The 17,756-nt window shown below is 38.4% G+C and overlaps 1 protein-coding gene across 2 annotated transcripts in view; it reads right to left on the minus strand.

The window, feature by feature from the left end:
• The window catches only part of GSAP (gamma-secretase activating protein), a 44,828-nt gene extending 28,537 nt beyond the window's left edge, over positions 1 to 16,291 (minus strand). The window contains exons 1-12 of one of the 2 annotated variants that reach the window (XM_085569326.1): positions 16,128 to 16,291; positions 12,671 to 12,744; positions 9,841 to 9,897; positions 9,064 to 9,133; positions 8,609 to 8,665; positions 8,386 to 8,474; positions 7,908 to 7,977; positions 6,820 to 6,869; positions 5,412 to 5,516; positions 4,428 to 4,487; positions 3,734 to 3,777; positions 2,095 to 2,180 (exon numbers count right to left, since the gene is read on the minus strand). In XM_085569326.1, the coding sequence (XP_085425452.1) occupies positions 2,095 to 2,180; positions 3,734 to 3,777; positions 4,428 to 4,487; positions 5,412 to 5,516; positions 6,820 to 6,869; positions 7,908 to 7,977; positions 8,386 to 8,474; positions 8,609 to 8,665; positions 9,064 to 9,133; positions 9,841 to 9,897; positions 12,671 to 12,744; positions 16,128 to 16,212 (847 nt within the window). In that variant the 5' untranslated portion in view covers positions 16,213 to 16,291. The remainder of the gene's footprint in view (positions 1 to 2,094; positions 2,181 to 3,733; positions 3,778 to 4,427; positions 4,488 to 5,411; positions 5,517 to 6,819; positions 6,870 to 7,907; positions 7,978 to 8,385; positions 8,475 to 8,608; positions 8,666 to 9,063; positions 9,134 to 9,840; positions 9,898 to 12,670; positions 12,745 to 16,127) is intronic. The other variant, XM_021548336.3, reaches the window with a different exon arrangement.
• Between the last annotated feature and the right edge of the window lie 1,465 nt (positions 16,292 to 17,756).

The following is a 17,756-nucleotide window of genomic DNA, read 5'->3' on the forward strand; positions in this document are numbered from 1 at the left end:
GCCTGAATTTTTTTAATATTGAGCAAATTTAATTGAAAAATATTTCTAAAGCACTAAGAGAAAACAGTACAGTGTTTATCTAATAACCACTGAATTCTGGACACGTCAAGTTAATTCTGAGACTGGAACTGCTTGATCTCAGCTATTCAAGAATTACATGGGGGTTTTTATCTGGAGAGATTTTGTCTGTGCTGAGTGTAAGAAACAAGAGCTACTTTTCTGCTGCAGAAGTTTGAGAAAGGAGAAGTGTTTTCATTCAAAGTTCATATTGGCAGGAGCCAATAACAGTTTAATTAAATGGGAAATTGCGTGGAATGTTGCAGTTAAAAGTTTTGCCAATTACACTTTGCCAGGGATGTCCAACTGGTACAAGCAGGGATACTGGCATTAATATCAGAGCTGTGCTAGCAGTCCCACAGCAGGCATAGTCTGCACCACAAAGAACTTGCAGTCCAGTTTCACAAATCACCCCTGAGGCACAAAAGGGAACCTTTGGTGTGATTACCCACAGTGTTCTTCAACAACTAGATAAGGTTTTAGCACCAAAATAACTTGCTCCAAACTGTTAGTTATCAGAAATGGGTTGTGAAGGTAATCCTCAGTTTTAAACAACATTCAAGGAAAAGCCATATACAGTAATCTCATTTAAGTGCAAATGTCAAATTATCTGTTTCACAGTAAATGCAAAGAAAAGCACACACTTTTGCTTTTGCTTTAGAATGGTTCCAGACAGACTTTAAATATTGTGCCACCAGACAGAAAAAAACATTTTACTTACAGTAACTAAACAAGAGTCTTGTTGGAGAATTACTGCATTTCATCCTAAATTCAAGGAGGTACTTCAATCGGAATATACTCCTCCCCAGGTTTTAAGAGGAAACATATATACAAATCAATAGTATTTTCCATTATTGGACTGGCTGTTTATATAAGAAATTGTCTTGCTAAAAGAGAAAAAGCCTAATCTACATTTGAAAGATAGAAACTTGGCTTTCTCTTACTTCTAATTCCTTCCCTTTAATCTTTATAAGCATGCAGTTTGCCTTGGTAAGAAAAAAAATCCATGTAAGGAAGCTGTTTTTCACTTGATTTGCACTAATGGTCATTTCAGTGCAAGCGGCAGGCAGCTCAGCAGTTCAGTGTGTGTGCAGCAGGCTTCAGGGAGTGACATGTAAAGCCCCTCTTGCAACACTTCCCTGTACAACTCTGCTGATCATTCAAAGGTTAAACAGATACCATCTATCTCTACCTGCCTGCATGGTCTAATTCAGAAGCTGAAAACAGCTGTGATGAACAGATACCTCTTGATACCTCTTAAGCTTTTAATCCAAAAAAGCTCATAGCATAGATTAGCATGGAGGGAGACTCCAAAATCCTACAGGTTTAAGTAACGTTTTAGGTTTAAGTTTAAGGAATCACATATATACTGAACCCTTGAGTAGCACATACTATGTTTAGTATCACATACTTGGACCTTCTAAACACCACATACTAGCAGCAATATAAAGCTCTTAAAGCCTGCATTGCACATGTTCTGTGTACCTATGTCCACTCTGTAACACAAACATATACTAGATCAGAAACCCAGACAAACCTTCCTTGAATTTACTTTCTAACATAATTTTGGTCAGCATTAACATCAGATTGCTTTAATGTAACACACAGTACCACATTTTAGTACCTGCTGGGTTCTGAAACTGCCAGAAAAATGCTAAGGTGTTCTTAGAGAGATTTTACTAGAGGAGAGCATGGTACCAGTTCTTTGAAGCTGGGCTACCAAAAGGTTTCTGGGTGACTGTTTTGTTGTTGGTGCTGGTATATAAAACCTTGGGTACTTCAGCTCAACTTCACTGCAGCTTTCAGAAGGTAAAAAATTTATCAAGACAAATAAAGCACAGTTGCCTTCTACCTCTCCTCACAGTTACCTGCCAAGTATGCTCTAAAGGAATATAAATCTCACACTCACATTATAAATTTTTGTATTTTTATGTGTTTTTCAATATTTTATGAAGAAATTAAATAATCAATCAGGATTACACTGCATGATAATTACTAGTGGAGGTAATTTTGACCATACTTCTATTTATTCATTACCTGCTTTACTTGTGAAAACCTGAAGGTTCAAAGATTTAGATGCAACACCTTGATCTTGACAGTAATCATATCCAAAATTCACAAGTCTATGAGCAAATAAAGATCACTAATTAAATTATTTCATCCATAGAGATTTATCACAACAAAAAGATCATCAGAAGAGTCACTATGTAACCAAAATATACTAAATAAATTACAATCAAATGTTCTGTAATGCAAGTTAAATTAGGCTTTAATCAATTTGTTCAATGCTATTAGAAACAAGAACCCTAAGAATACATACAGTTTTTTTGTTATTCACCAATTTTGAACATACCTGACAATCACTTACAGCATTGTCCAACCATTCCTATACTTTGGAGTGAAAGCAAGTTGTCATGACGTACTGGAAATCCTAATACTTGTGACACCTAATAACTCAAAGGTTTTGCAAACTAACTCTACAGCCCATGTCTGTTAACCTACATTTTAATGTGCAATAGGGACACTACCTTCAGTGGAAATACTTGAAAACAAAAGCACAAAATCACACTCACATGGAACTTGTTATACCATGACATTTTCAGTCTCATGCTGCTTGTGTTTTAATGGTTTTACAAATCTTTAAATCTACAAGGCCTATTTTCAGCCTGCAAAAGATGCAGCAGAAGATTGTAGTCAGTCTGCTTTAGGGTTTTTTTTGCTGCTGGGTCTTTTTTTTTGTTTGGTTGTATTTTTTACAGGACGTATTTTGATCCTGTGGGGATTTTCCTCTTGGTCTTCTGCAGTAATTTTGAAAAACAATGAAATAAAGTAAAATACAGCATTAAAGCTCTAACAGGAGCTGTGCTCTTTCAGCACCAACTGTAAGAGGATACAACCTGTACATGCAGGAGCACCACGCTGAGCCTCATGCACAGCACTGAGACATTCCGAAAGCCGCAGCTGGGGCAGGGTGGAACTAAACTACCTTCACCTACTGATACCTGCCCTAATAGCTTTGGCCTCCCTTTTTATTCACAAAAATAAAGGGGTCTTTTTGGAATTTAAAGATAGATGAGAATTATGACAGAGTTAAACCATCCTAGTTTTTTCCCTCAGTTAAAACGGAGCTCTCAGGAGACAAGCTCAGATGTGGTCGTGTGCATGGCAGATACAGAATCAGACAAATCTTCATCTTTGGAAGTGAAGAATGCTGGAGAAGAACAGAGTACAGGCAGTGTCTTCACAGGCCATAAAAAGGTACTACTGGTTTGCTTAACTGCCCAATAGAACTTGAAACAGCAATTAAAAATGCAGAGCTTCCCTTGACAGATATTTTGACATCGCCTACAATATGCCCAAGGTTAAAGCAAATTAATTTAAATAGGTTCAGCATACTCAGAAGGTTTAACCTATAGCTAGCTCTTCAGACAAATAATTTTTTTAAATGGCACTAAGAAGCAATCAAGGATTAAATTACTTTTTAAAGCTGACCCTGATGAGAATAAGAACTGGAGGTCTGGACACAGTTTTCATGTTATTCTCATGTTCCAGTACCATGCAGACAACTGCAAACAAAGATATTGTGGTTTGGACAAATTTTACTTGGGTTTGTAAAACGTTACCACATATATTAAAAGGGAAGCAAATCAAAACATTAAAAAAACAAACAACTTACTTTAATTGTGTGTCATTTACAGCAATATCCAGGTGTGATTCCAGCTGTTAAACAAAAAAGAAATCAAATCTGTTCTTTACAGAGGTCAATATACTATATTTAGCATTTCAGACTAGTAAAATGTGTCATAGTCACATTTCACCAGAGTCAACATTTTAACAAGTTTATTTATCCTCCTCTAATTCTTACAGTCACTACAAAAACTCCCATAAAACAGATTCTTCTTAGAAAATAAATTCCTGCAGTGCAGCAATTGTCAGCCACTGGGATAAAGGTCTAGTAACAACCACATGTTGTAATTTTTATGTTCTTTTTTTTGTATTTTGGCTTCAAAAAATGTTCCTGTGTCAGTTAAAACTGACACAAAATCACAGGGTTTCTTTGTCTAGTGCACTTGATAAGCCTCTTTTTTCAATAACTGACTATAAGATCAGTATAGTGTACTATATATCACTTACTGCCTTCTAGGTCAAAAAAGTGTAATTTCACTAAAGTTACCTTACTGTGGGAAAAATTTGAATCTGACTGAATATATTCTTGACAAGAAAATAATGCAAAAAATCCCCAAAAACCTCCAGTTTTCCTCTGAAAAAGTTTAAACAATGGAAAAGACAAACAGATCTCTGTAGCAGTACCTGGAAAACATAATTACATCCCACTAAAAAGCATTTATAATGAAATACTCATAACTTACTATTGAGTTAAAATTTTCCTCAGGATAAAACTGGACACACCTTAAAGTACTCTTTGATTCCTGGAATTAAAAAGGATGTGTTTTGTAAGTAAGAAATTATATTACACAGACTGAGAAGTGACTGGCTACTCAGCACCATTTTTCACACTCAACCTGCTTTGCTAAGAGATATGCAGAAGTTAGGGGACAAAAGAATTCAAAAACCACATATAACCCCTCACAATAGCACTATGACATGCTTCCTTCCTGTCCCAGATCATTATCTGCCAATCATATATAATTGCGTGGGCTCTCATTTAAGCACGTCAATACACGTCTCACACATTTTAGAAAGTTAAAAAAATGTTTTCCATATCTAGCTATATGGCAGAAAAAACTGTATCTTACTTTGGTCAGTTCAAAAAGGATATCTCAGAAACAAAAGCATAAATACATTTCTCCATCACAGTTCACTTCCTGTTATTTCATAACATTCACTCTTTCTGTGGCTAAGAAGAATAAAGAATTTTTTTATTTACAGAGAATGCATCAAGTGCAAATAGTCCCTCAGACAAAAAGAAAAAAAAAAACAAAACCAAATCCTAGGAGTTTCAGAGCTTCTTGCCAAGAACCTCTCCTCATATGGTCACTCAGTAAGTCTGCACACAAAATACCTTCTAGATTTGAATTCTCTAGAAAAGAGGCATTATACTCACACCAGTTTTGGATAGACTTAGATACTTTTGAATAGAAGACCTTTCTAAAGAAAAAAAAAACATTACCAAGCTTACCTTCTTTATAGAAAGCAGTAAGACCACCAGTCTTCTTGTAATGTACTAAGCACAACAGCAAGCTACAGCAAGTTTGGCTTTTGCTTTAGGTTATTTGAGACAAGAACAAAACCATCCTAATGAAAACAAAGTCCTGCTTGCTACTCCACACACTTAAAACTTCCCTGTCACTAGACAGGCAGGAACAAAACTGCAAGAATGACTTTCAGCTCACCTTTGGAACAATGTAGAAGAGTCTTTGCTCCATCATATCCCACTGTGCCCAAACGAGGTCATCTACAACTTTGGCTCTTGGAAGCTGACCTGACTTTTGAATCACCTACAGGGAAAGAATAAAAATATCAGAAGTCATTAAATAAGGTTTTGCAACAATTATGCACAGTCTGTGCTTTAAAGAGAAAAGCAGTGAGAGAACACACAGAAATAGTAAGGAGTTTGGAAGGAACAGGCTCCTTGTCAGCAGCATGAAGTCCACCTTTGTTGTGTGCAGGGTGCTCAGTTTAAAGAGATCAGAAGCACAGTTTTCAGAGTACACCTACTAACAAATCTTTTCTTTCAGTCTTCCTTGCAAGAAATTCACCACTTAAACTGCTCAAAGTGAACAAAGAATAGCAGAGGCACCCTTCCTCAGAGAGATGGGAAATACTACAGTCAGTTCAGAATCAGCTGCATTAACTACCGAAGGGGAGGTGTGTCAGCTCCAAAAGAAATTTCTATCCAAAGTCTCAGCCATGTGAGAGAGAGGGCTGAAGTAGAGAAAAGGCTAGAATTGTGGAAAACTGTTGGGATTGTACACATGCAGACCTGCACGATATAGGGAGATTTCATTTCAACCAAAACAAATCTGTTTGTCAGAAGGACACCAGATCAGTCTGTTTTCTGATTATACTTAAGTCTTTGCTCCATTACTATAGTCTAGCATATAAAATGCATCTGCTTGAAGGGTCATGATAAACTGAGTAAACCATAAAAGATTGCAAAGGGACAAAAATCAGGCCCTTAACTTTTCCTTCAAAGCCTACATTCACCTCCATAACTCAAAACATTGGCTTTCATGACACAATTATTTACTATATTAGTCAAGTGCTCATTAATAATAAGTCTTTCAAACAGAAAATCCACAATTTGTTGACAACAAATTCATGTTAAAAACAGAAAAAGAGATGAGGGGAAACAGAGAGTGGAATATTCACTGTACTTGGACTGTATCTAAGTTTTACATCTTCTGTTCATTTGTTTTTTTAAGTGAATATTCTACTGGGTTCACACAGACTCATAACAGACAAGGTTAGGAAGACAACTCTGAAAATATTTTAAATGGCTGCAAATATTTTAAATTGTTTTAAAATTAATAAACACTATGTTTACTCCCAAAATCTAACACACAGAAGCATTCAGCAACACATAACAAACTCAGTAAAATAAATAATTTTCCTCATAGATTACAAGGTGTAAAGCTTTTCAATCATCTTTGTGGTCACCTGCATAAGTTGCCATAGTAATTGATGCTTTCTTTAATAAACTTTGTGTTGCCCAAGTATAAAACTAAAAAAACCATCCAAAATTTTCAGCTAAATTAATTAAAGCAAAAAACCTCAAACCCAAAGATTTTTCAATCTTACCACTTTGTTTTCTTCTTCTGCAACAACATGAATGTCAAATTGTTCAATATCTTTAAAAGAAAATTTTTAAAACTCATTACAAACAAACATTTTTAGATACTTTTATACAGCTTATTAAACAAGCTCACCTCTTAGAATTCTGTACAAATACTTCAGAGTGAGAAAAGTCCAACTCAATGCAAAAGAAAATCTGTGACACATGAGCACAGGTACCTACACAGAGACCTGGAGTCTCTTCCTTTCCTGAGCTAAGAGTAGCCTCAGCCATAACACCTCATGGAAAAAGTTCCCTGCCCACATCAGCACAGCACAGGCTTGAAGAGCAATGACTGGAATGTGCCCAACCAAGCCAAGGAGCACCGGTGGAAAGAAAGAGTCTGCAGAGCTGCATGTCCCAGACTATCCCTGACCTGTTTCACTTCCTATCATGTACACCCCTCACAGTCCTTTCCCACACAAAACTCCTGGAAGTTATCCACAGCTGGCCTGCATGAGAAGCGCAACATCCACGCAGCAGATGTTGTGGCTCTGATTTAGCTCTGCCCACCTAAGTCCACCTACCCAAGGCTGGTGTCTAGCTCAGGGACAATGGGCCTCTCCAAGGGGATGCAAAAAGAGATCTCACTCTATAATAGGAAGGAAAAACACAGTCTTTTCCAAGTGTCCAACTTTATCTATTCTCTGCCATTAGATTAGGCTGAACATGCAATGTTAGTTGAATCCAAGGAACTACTGCTCTATTCTTATCCCACTTCCCATGTTAAGTTACATCTTTCAGTAAACTGATTTGCTCTGGATTTATGTAGGCCGTTATAAGAAGTAAATTTTAGCTTTTTTTTAGAAATGAAGATGATAACTGATGAATGCAAGAGCTAAGCAACTAATTGTAGACAAAGATGGCCATTCCGTTAATATTGAAAAAAAAACTGGTAAATGACACAGGTTTTGAAAGACCTTTGGAATACCTAGAATAACTCACATCCTTCTTTTTCCTGTTTTTTCCCCAATAAAAGTCTACCAAAAATATAAACTATAACAATCATCTTGAAGTAAAAGAATGACAATGTACTTTGAAAATATTAACTCACATTTATCTTCTGAAACTACCAAGAGACGACTTTCTCTAGAAGCACTTCTGCCTTCAACTGGATAAAGAAACTATACAGAAAATTAAAAGTAAGTAAAAAACCAAAGTAGTTTAGAATATCTATCTGAAATGTTTTGGGCTTTTTTTAGCTGGATATTTATATATTTTTAAATTAAATCAGTCACACTAATGATATTTAATTAGTAAAAACAGCTATTATTACATACTGATAGTCACTAGTCACTATAACTGCAAACTTTGGAAAACTGAAGAGAAATAAAAAAGGAGCCTTTATGTTGGAGAAATAGTCTCTACTAAATATTTTATGAAGCTTCATTTTTTTATTTCTCTGAAGAAACTGGGGACATTATCTCTGTAACAGTTGCAAGATAACATGAGATATTTCTGCACTAAACCATGTCTTCTCTTTAGCATAGCAGATTAAAAGGGCTTATATTTAGATTAGTTGAATACTTTACCTGCACTCGAACACAGCTATCCACAGCCTTTAAGACTCTCACATTATTAATGGGATGAATTTCGATTAGCAAGGTTAAATACTTGGATACTGCAAAAAAAAAAAAAAAATCTTAGATAACATTGTTTTATGTAAGCAACTTTGTTTTCTAAACAGAAATACCTGAGAAAGAAAGCAAAAAGGTACAATATTTCAAACAGTATTAAAAAATCCACTTGCAGTACCTGACTGTAAGAGCTGACTTGCTCTTTCTTCCTCTGTATATTGACAGAAGCTGACTGCTGTGGGAGGAAAAAACACCAACACAACCACAGTGAGTGTTCATATTTGACATTAATCTTATCAAACATCCTTGAAGAATGAACATCACAACTCTTTTACCAAAAACATATATGTTAAAGGAACATCAGAAGCTCTTCTGATGCAGCAGGTATGCACAAATGCAGGAGGAGAAAGTGACCAAAGGGGCAGTGTACCTTAGATGTTTTAATAGAACAGCAATATTGTCACAGCTGTGTATGTTGTTATTACATTATCTGACAATGGATCCACAGAAATTCATAAACTGCTATGGGAAACACATAGGTCAAAATACATTTAAGTAATTCTAAACCCAAATGTATCATTCTACTAAGCTAAATCTTTACCAAAAAAATCTAATGATAAAACACATATTTACCCAATAAGGTTCTTTCATTGTTGATTGAACAGCTGATTATGTGCAGATTCTTCTCAAACATATAGAGGTGCTAGAGAGAAACACAGTAATGTTAATAACTGTGCTTTTTCAAACTCCATAAAGGAAACCATCTAATTACTTCTCTTTAGGAAAATACTGCTGTCCCACAGTTTTTATCTTTAAGCCATATATTATCATGCCCAGAAGAACACATTTCAAATTTCAGTTGTGGCAATTCTCCTTTTTCTCATGTGTGTTTTTTACTGGTTCTTTTCCACTCTTTGTAGCCATAAGAGCAGCATAGTAGACTTTATATAAATACAAAATTTCACTCATTTCATACTATTATGGGGACACCTTCAAAAACTTGTTATCATGATTTTAGTTACTGAATTGCAGTGTGTTCAGTTTTAGAATAAAATAATCTCTTAAAATGGTATCACCAAAAGGACCAAGAATGCACATATAAAGAAAACTCCGAACATTTACTTCTTGGCACACATGTGCAATATGAAGAGGAGTGGAAAGGACTTGTTCTTTGGTTTAGAAATTAAGATTGCAGACATGATGCTTTACTACTCTCAAAGCCTTTCAGATGTTCTGCAATGTGGTGCATTTTAACACTCCTGAGAATCATTCCAATACCTTCTCCAGTATCGTTCCTGTTTTCAACAAGGATACACTCCTTAAGGATATAACATATTGTGTTGCAAAGCATCAACATGTGAAACACCACAGCACTGTCGTCACCAGAGAGAACCCTAGTATTGCTCTCACCTCATTTTGTTTAGTTTGAAGATCGTACAATCCAATGTGAGTGTTTCTCTGATTTCCCTATGGAGAGAAACAAATTAGCACTAGCAATATAAATATACACAAAGTTAAACACTGGTCTTTTTTTTCCCTACCTTGCTCTCCCTGCCCCTTGACACACATCCTCATTCACACACTTTTCTATCCTACATATAAACAGGCAGCTAATTATCTAATTCCAAGAAAGTAAATTCTAATTCCAAGAGAACAAAGATTTATTTTTATCTTTTAGAACTAACACATGGGATAAAGCTGAAATGTGGCCAATCCACAGACCACAAGCCACTGCATAAACTTAATGCCTCTCTCTCACTTTGCTTCTAAACTGGTTTTAAGTTACAGACAACAGGGCCAGGAAAAGAGATGTCTGTACAAGAATCAATAGGGATGCTCTGGCCCCTGGAGATTTAAGGCTGGAATTCTGAACCTCACCAACTTGGCAGGTCAAAAGGGAGCACAGAACTGTTGAACATCACCAAAAATCAGCTCCCAGTGATCTGGCTGTAGCCTGGAAAAAGGATTTCAGGTCTGCCTTCTGCCTTTGAAAAGTAACATAATATATATCCTCTCTAGCTTATTGATAAATACTATTATGATGATTTTGTTTTGGGCTCTTACAAATGTTTGGGACTACAAATCAAAACTTTTTTACTTCTTAATTTTTACCATACCTTGTATTTTCCAAATATATTAAAAGAGAAAATTTTGCTTTGCAGCATACACTGGATAGCAAATCAAACTGATGTGTATCAATGTACAATATTAATGTATTCTGGGTAGAGGCACTAAATTGCTGAACTACGGAAATTAAATCCAGCCACACAGGATTCTACTTCCACAGTGAGCTTCATTGTTTTTAACAACTGCTTAGGGGGAGAGATCTGTGGTTATTTACAAATTTGTGGCAACTTGCTTTGTGAAGTTGAAACAAAAGCCTGAGTATTTGCTTCCTAAGGGGTCTATTTCTGTGTGTGTCATTATTGTTGTGGCAATGACAAAAGTCTTTGACTTCTGATTTAAACAAAGAAAACAAAATGTCTTTATATTAAGACACAGGCTCCAGGCCTCCTAATTTAAGATTAAGCAAGTGCTTTCACAAATAACTATTTTTTTTTCAAGAGTGTTTGAAATGTTAACACCATCTTACTAAGACACTGAAAAATACACTTTACAAGACTGGCAAAAGAACTACATCAATGCCCATGACAATGCATAAACTGGAACACTTGTTTTCATGTGCACTCTGAAGATTCTTGCATTACCTTGCAAATAGAATTCACTTCTGTTAAAAAGTATCTTCCTTTACATTAACTATTAATGTCACAAAATATAAACACTGTCAAAACCACAGTACAGCATAATACTCTAAAATAATCTTGAATATAAAACACAGTGTCCACCTTCCCTTGGTCTCACATAGAATACACTTGACTGTCGCTCACTTAGAAGACAAAGGTTGTTTTCTATTTGCATCTATTAGGAAACAAGCCAGGCCAGCTCAGTCTAGTTCACATCCTCCACACTGTACACCTCCCAAAGAACAGGCTACAAGTGGTCAGTTCCCTAAGCTCCACCAACTGCTTTGACCAGATCCCTACAGACTACAGTGGGAGCTTAAACACCCAGCATGCAGGCAGACACCTACATTTAGACATGAGAACCTTGAGCTACAACTCATCCCTTGTGCCAGCTGCAAGAGCCTGAAGAGCACACAAGGCAGTCAGAGGCCCAAAAAAGCTTCGTACGCCAATCTACAGGTGCTAGAAAGCAGCAACACCACACACACAGAGTACCAACTCTCCTGCTGAACCACATGGTTATTTGTATTAAGTCTTCTAGAGTCTAAAGCAATGAAAAAAACCCAAACTTTGACACACTCTTTAGAATTTTTTTTATGGTTATTGTTGTCTGGTACAAATTCCCCTCCCTATGCTTGTACTAAAGGAAACATCCACCCACGGTGAAAGCATATTAAAGTAAAAGCCTTGATGAAGGCCTCACCTCTTCCCTTAACCCTAGGGAAGCTGGAGAGTTTTAGCATTGTTGAGCCAGAGAGGAATGACAGGCACCCCTACTCTACTGGAGTTCATCTCATATCTGTACTCCTCAAGAACTAAGACCCTCCAGGATCCAGCTGGATCTACAGACTTCTCTGAGCTGCACAGTCAAGGAGCACAGTTTGTCTCATCAAAAAAACAATGAGAAGAAGACAAAGTTCCACTTTCTAAAACCATTAGAAAACCCATACCATGGGGAGCAGAATCCTATGCTAAGAAGCCAGTTCTAGATACTTCAAGACATCAAATAAACAAGAGTTACTTCAAACTACTTGCAATAAAGTAATATAGATTAATCTTAAAGAAAGGTATATGCAGAAACAGTGCTAGATAAATGGTACCCTTAAGACATTTTAGTAGGAGAAAACATTTAACTAAAGCACTGCACATGAATTTAATAGCTAGGCTAAGAAATCAAGGGTGAAATTACGTGTTTATGAACTGTTTTAAAGAATTTGCATTTCATTCATGGGGAGATTCTGGGCCAGCAAAAAATCAAGGGCAAAAACCCTATGGACTTAATCAGGTGAGTACTTGACTCTCCATTTCATCATTCTTAACCTTTGACTGAAGTGGAGATGAGTATTTTCCCACTGCCCAACCCCCCACATTGTAATCAGTTGTGTTTCCATGTTCCAATGCTTACTTCAAAAAAATTTAAACTACAAGAACTCAATTAAATTCACATAGAGTATTATTCTTAATTATATTTTTATTAAATTCCAAGGTGGACTTACCTTCCAGGTATAAATAATTTTTCCATTTCTTTCAACATTTACAACGTAGAGTGCTGATAAATTCTCAGAAGTGTCTGAAATAAGACGTACAAAAAGGCACAGGATTTTCATTTCAGCTGGTTAATCCAATAATTTATGCACACTTTAACGAAATATGCTAAATACAGTTTTACTTGTAAATACTTATTTGCATATGCCAAAATTACTCCTTTCTGGAAAAAGTGGGAGTACTTCTTACAACATTATTTAAATCTGATAAACTTAAGCACAGATAGCTAAGGGACTTCAAAACATGGAAGAAAAAAATTTTTGTATACACCTACCTCTTCATTATAATTATGATTCTAATTACCACTACCTTTTGTTATGAAAATGTACTTTTCCAAAGAATAAAAAAACCAAACCAAACCAAAATTACCCCCTTGCATTTATTCACTATAAACAACATGGGGTTCAGACAGTTAAGCCAGACTCCAGTCCTCCGGACACTACAGAAAGAGAGAACTAGCCTGAGGAAAATATCATTTGCTCACCTGCCCCTTCAGCATCTCAAAGGAAAGCCTGAAAACAAACTACATCTTTAGACATTAGTTCTGTAACACAAACACTACCTCTCACGTGTCATTCTTAGCCCCTCCTCCTTCTCAAAACAGAAATAAATAAAGAAAAAAACCCACCAAAATCCAAAGAACCCCACGACTAAATACCATATAGAGAGATATGCAACCTACCTACAAGTACAGGGAACTAAACAATGCAGGGCACAAAATTATTTGGGATGTGAATGAAAGAGTACTGTTAAAATAGAAACAAATATGAAGGAAACTAAGATGGACACAGAAAGAGAAGAGCACATCTGGACAAAGCAGTAAAAATTAAAAAGAAAACCACCCAAAAAAAAGATAAAATATTGTACTTAAGGTGAGAAAAATGCTTTCCTGATGCTGCTTTTATGTTTTCTCATCACCGCAGCCAACAAAAATGTGCTTATCTGCGATGGAATTTTTATTAGAAGTGGAAATTTTGCCCTTAGTTAAGGCTGAAGCTTGTATGATTGGTCTCAATTTTATAATAAAGGTGGCCTGCAGTTCAGTAAGCATCAACATAAAGAACTCTCCTCAACCCTCTGCAAGCATTTAGTCAAGTCTGACACTATTTACTTGGCAGTTCTCACAAAGTGTTCATAGAAGGAAGACACTTAGTGAAACTTAGTTTAACAAGCCTGATACTATGAACTGGCTTGTACAGCTTGCAGTGATAAGAAAAAAAAAAACTTTTTCAAGTATTATCAGAAGAAAGTAAATTTTCCATTTCGTTGTGGGAGGACAATGAAAACCCTTCCTGTACATTGAGCAACACATCACTTTCTATTGGTTTCAGATCACTCGAAGTACATTAGGGCTAGATGGTGACAATTGGGAGAGTCTAAGGTAACAATATATTCTCTTTTTTTTATCTGAAGCTTCCTGGAACTTAACATCCACCTCAAACGTTCAAGATGAGTACTACGGTCTCCACATTTTCTCACGCAATACTTCCTCAGAACAGAATTTTGGTAAAGGAGAAGGTCCATGAGTAATCTCCATGTCCATGAATTTACCTATCACTGGACACAGACATCTTAAAGGTGCTGAAAACGTTCTGTGACAGAAAAGAGTTTCTCTTCTGAAGAGAAAAGCCAGTGGGAATATGGAGGCAAAGAAGTGGCAGTGGTCTCTGCCCTTGGAAACTCCTGCAGTAAAATCCTGCACATAGAATTACAACTTCTTCTTCATGCCCACAGCTGAGACCAGCAGATGAAGGGCTGCAAAAGAACCAACCCAGCCTGCCTGCCCAGAACACAGCTTTTACCAACATAATCAGGAGAATGCAGAGTTTGATTTCCTGAAGGCCATTATATGCAGCTCATAGCAAATTAAGTGGAATAAAGAGAACAAGGCTAATTCATTTTGTCTGCCGCTCCCTTCCTATCATCACAGCTACTCCCAGCTCTCACGCAATTAGCAGTTCTCACATGCTATCAAGTGCTTTCAAGTCCTTAGGAAAGAAAATAATAAATATGAATAAGTAACATCTGAAAATACTGACACAAAGTACCATGACTCCTAAAAATTACTTGCTTTCTGTGATTAGATATTTCTTTGATGTTTAAATTAATCTTTTCAAATCCCTACCTCCCACCTTCACATTCCTAATATGACAGCACTGCATGAGCGGGAAGAAGTCACCATACACAGATAAGTTAAAATGCAATACAGTAGTGCTGGTATTTGATCAGATGCACCCTCCAAACTAGTTTTTTATGATTCTGTATTACCAGGGACATTGCTGAATGAAGACTCCATTACATTTTAGAAGACTCAATACAATTTTCTGCTTCCCAAATGCAAGTCAGTGCCATTTTGAGACCCTTATGCCATTAACATATAGATTGATTTACCTTTAAATACATCACTGATGAACTGAAAAAATCCTAGATTAATAAATTATGAGTGGAGAATTTCAGAATTTTACCTCAGATCCCTTCAGTATACCTTTCAATAATTGTTCAGTAAATGTAGAAAATGCAAAGTATTTTAACAGATTTTTTAAAATGATGACTTGCTAAATAATTCTCTTATTCGCGAAGCTGACACTTTCTGATTTGTCACCAAACAAAAACTTCTGAGCCTATTTGATAACAGCGCCTCAATGCAGGAAGCAAGTTAAGTATTTTAAGTGAAGTAAAAGCAACCGAAGGCGTTTCAAGTTCATCACACTTGCATATCGATGGCATTTCTACTGAAGCAGTAACTTTTACTGTATTATAATTTTATTAGAATCAGGTTTGCATCAGTTTCTGAAAAGCAGAACTGAGCCAGCTGCTCTGCAGATGAACAGCAAGCGAAAAGCCACAGTGCCAAGAACACGGGAGGTCACTTTTTTCCAACCACTACCCCGAGCCCTCGCTACGCCGGCGCTGTGGCAGCTGACGCTGCATCTCATTTTAAACCACCACTCGTTTACCAGGCACACCAAAGTGTTCAGGCTGTGGGGCTTTTCCTCCCAGAAAGGGCAGTAGCGTGGGAGAGGGAGTAATGCTAATACTTTTTTTTTTTTTTTTTTTTTGGCTGGGGTGGAGGAAAGAAGGGAGAACAAAAAGAGAAAGCTCCAAACGTGTGAAGAAGCAGGAAGAAGAAACAAGCTGTGGAGCGCAGCAGATGTGTATTAGTGTTTTCGGCACGTCAGAAACTCCTCGAGGACAGCGAACTCGCCCGCCTCCAGTGCGCGGGCACCCGAGGGTCGCTGCCCCGGGCCCAGCGGCCGCTCCCCGCCGCCGTGCCCGGCCCCGCGGCGGAGCTCCGCTGCGGGCTGCCCGGGGGTCTCTCGGGGACCGCCCCGGGGCCTCAGCCCGGCTCCTCCGCGGCCGGAGGGCGGAGAGAGGGATGGGGCTCTCCTCGGCCTCCCGGAGCATTACCTAGAGCCGCGGCGCAGCCCCGCTCCAGCAGCCAGGGCACCACGTCCCTCCGCAGCTCGAACTCGGGCGCCAGGCGCAGCGGCATCGCCGCAGCCCGGCCCGCCGCCGCTCCGGCTCGGCCGCGCTCAGCCCGCCCCCGCGGCGGGGCCGCCCGCTCCCGGCGCCGCCCGCTCCCGGCGCCGCCGGCCCTTCCGCTTCCGACAGCGCCTCGAGCCTCGGGATTTCCCCGCGGAGCGAGCTCCTCCGCAGGCCGGCTGGAAGAATCACTGAATCAGAAAATAGTCTGAGTTGGAAGGGGCTCACAAACATCATCAAAGTGCAGCTCCTGGCCCTGAACAGGTCAGCCACAAGAATCGCACCATGTGTCTGAGGGCGTTGTCCAAACGCTTCTTGGAGCTGTGACCGCTTCCCTGGAGAGCCTGTTCGAGTGTCCCTCCATCCCCTAGGTGAAGAACCTTTTGCTAATATCCAGCCTTCACTTCCCCTGGCACAGCTCCAGGCCATTCCCTCCTGTCACTGGTCACCAGAGAGAAGAGGCCATGCTTTAGGAAGCTTCCCCACGGAGTGACTCCAAGTGCCTCCGACTGCCCCTTTGGTCGCTTTCTCCTCCTGCATTTGTGCATACCTGCTACGTCAGAAGAGCTTCTGATGTTCTTTAACATATATGTTTTTGGTAAAAGAACTGTGATGTTCATTCTTCAAGGATGTTTGATAAGATTAATGTCAAATATGAACACTCACTGTGGTTGTGTTGGTGTTTTCTCCTCCCACAGCAGTCAGCTTCTGTCAATATACAGAGGAAGAAAGAGCAAATCAGCTCTTACAGTCAGGTACTGCCTGTCAGTGAGGCCTGGAATTGAGCTTCAGTCACTTGGTGTTCACAAACTAGGAGGCCCTGTGATGAATTGCCCTGCTTGTGATCCCCCAGGAAGTATTAGGTGTTTTCCAGAACTTCAAGTAGCATCCCTGTTTTCTGAGACTGTTCACGCTGAAATTGCTTATTGAATAGATGGAGTCTCTGTCTGTAAACTGCTGGCAAAGCGTGGGATGTCCTTTCAGACTAGGCCTGGCCTGTTTGTGCTTTTCATCTGCAAAGAAGGTAAAACTTCATGTAATCTTAGGGGGGGGTTGTGGTTTTTTTGCTTGGGGTTATTTTAGCTGTTGAAAATATTTGTAGCACTGATAAGGTGCTACTCCACGGCTATCTATAGCATGCCTAATTACCATTTCCTTTCTGAAATGTGCTGGCTGATACCAGACAGCTAAAGGTGGCATAAGAGTGGAGAGAGGCTGTGAGAGCACACACCGAGCTTGATGTACCCAAATACACAACAACTTGAGCCTGTTCTAGGAGCTAATCCCTGAACAGAGTTTTTCCCCATCACTGCTAAGATCTAGAGCTATAAAAAGGCCAGATCAGAATCAGGTATGTCTTCAAAGTGTGGATGAAATGCAGGTTGATAATCAAAATGCAACGCAAACATTCTCTTCTTCTCAATCTCCATATTGCCAACTTTTAAAATTTTACCACAAGTTTTGTATTCAGCATTTTTTCTTAAAGCTCCTTAGATGAAGTGGTTGTGCAAGAATTTCAGCTTATATTTTCACTGTTGTGAAATAAAGCTTAAC

Source organism: Lonchura striata, chromosome 1A (assembly GCF_050655825.1).
Source record: "Lonchura striata isolate lonStrDom1 chromosome 1A, ASM5065582v1, whole genome shotgun sequence".
NCBI classification, from domain to species: Eukaryota; Metazoa; Chordata; class Aves; order Passeriformes; family Estrildidae; genus Lonchura; species Lonchura striata.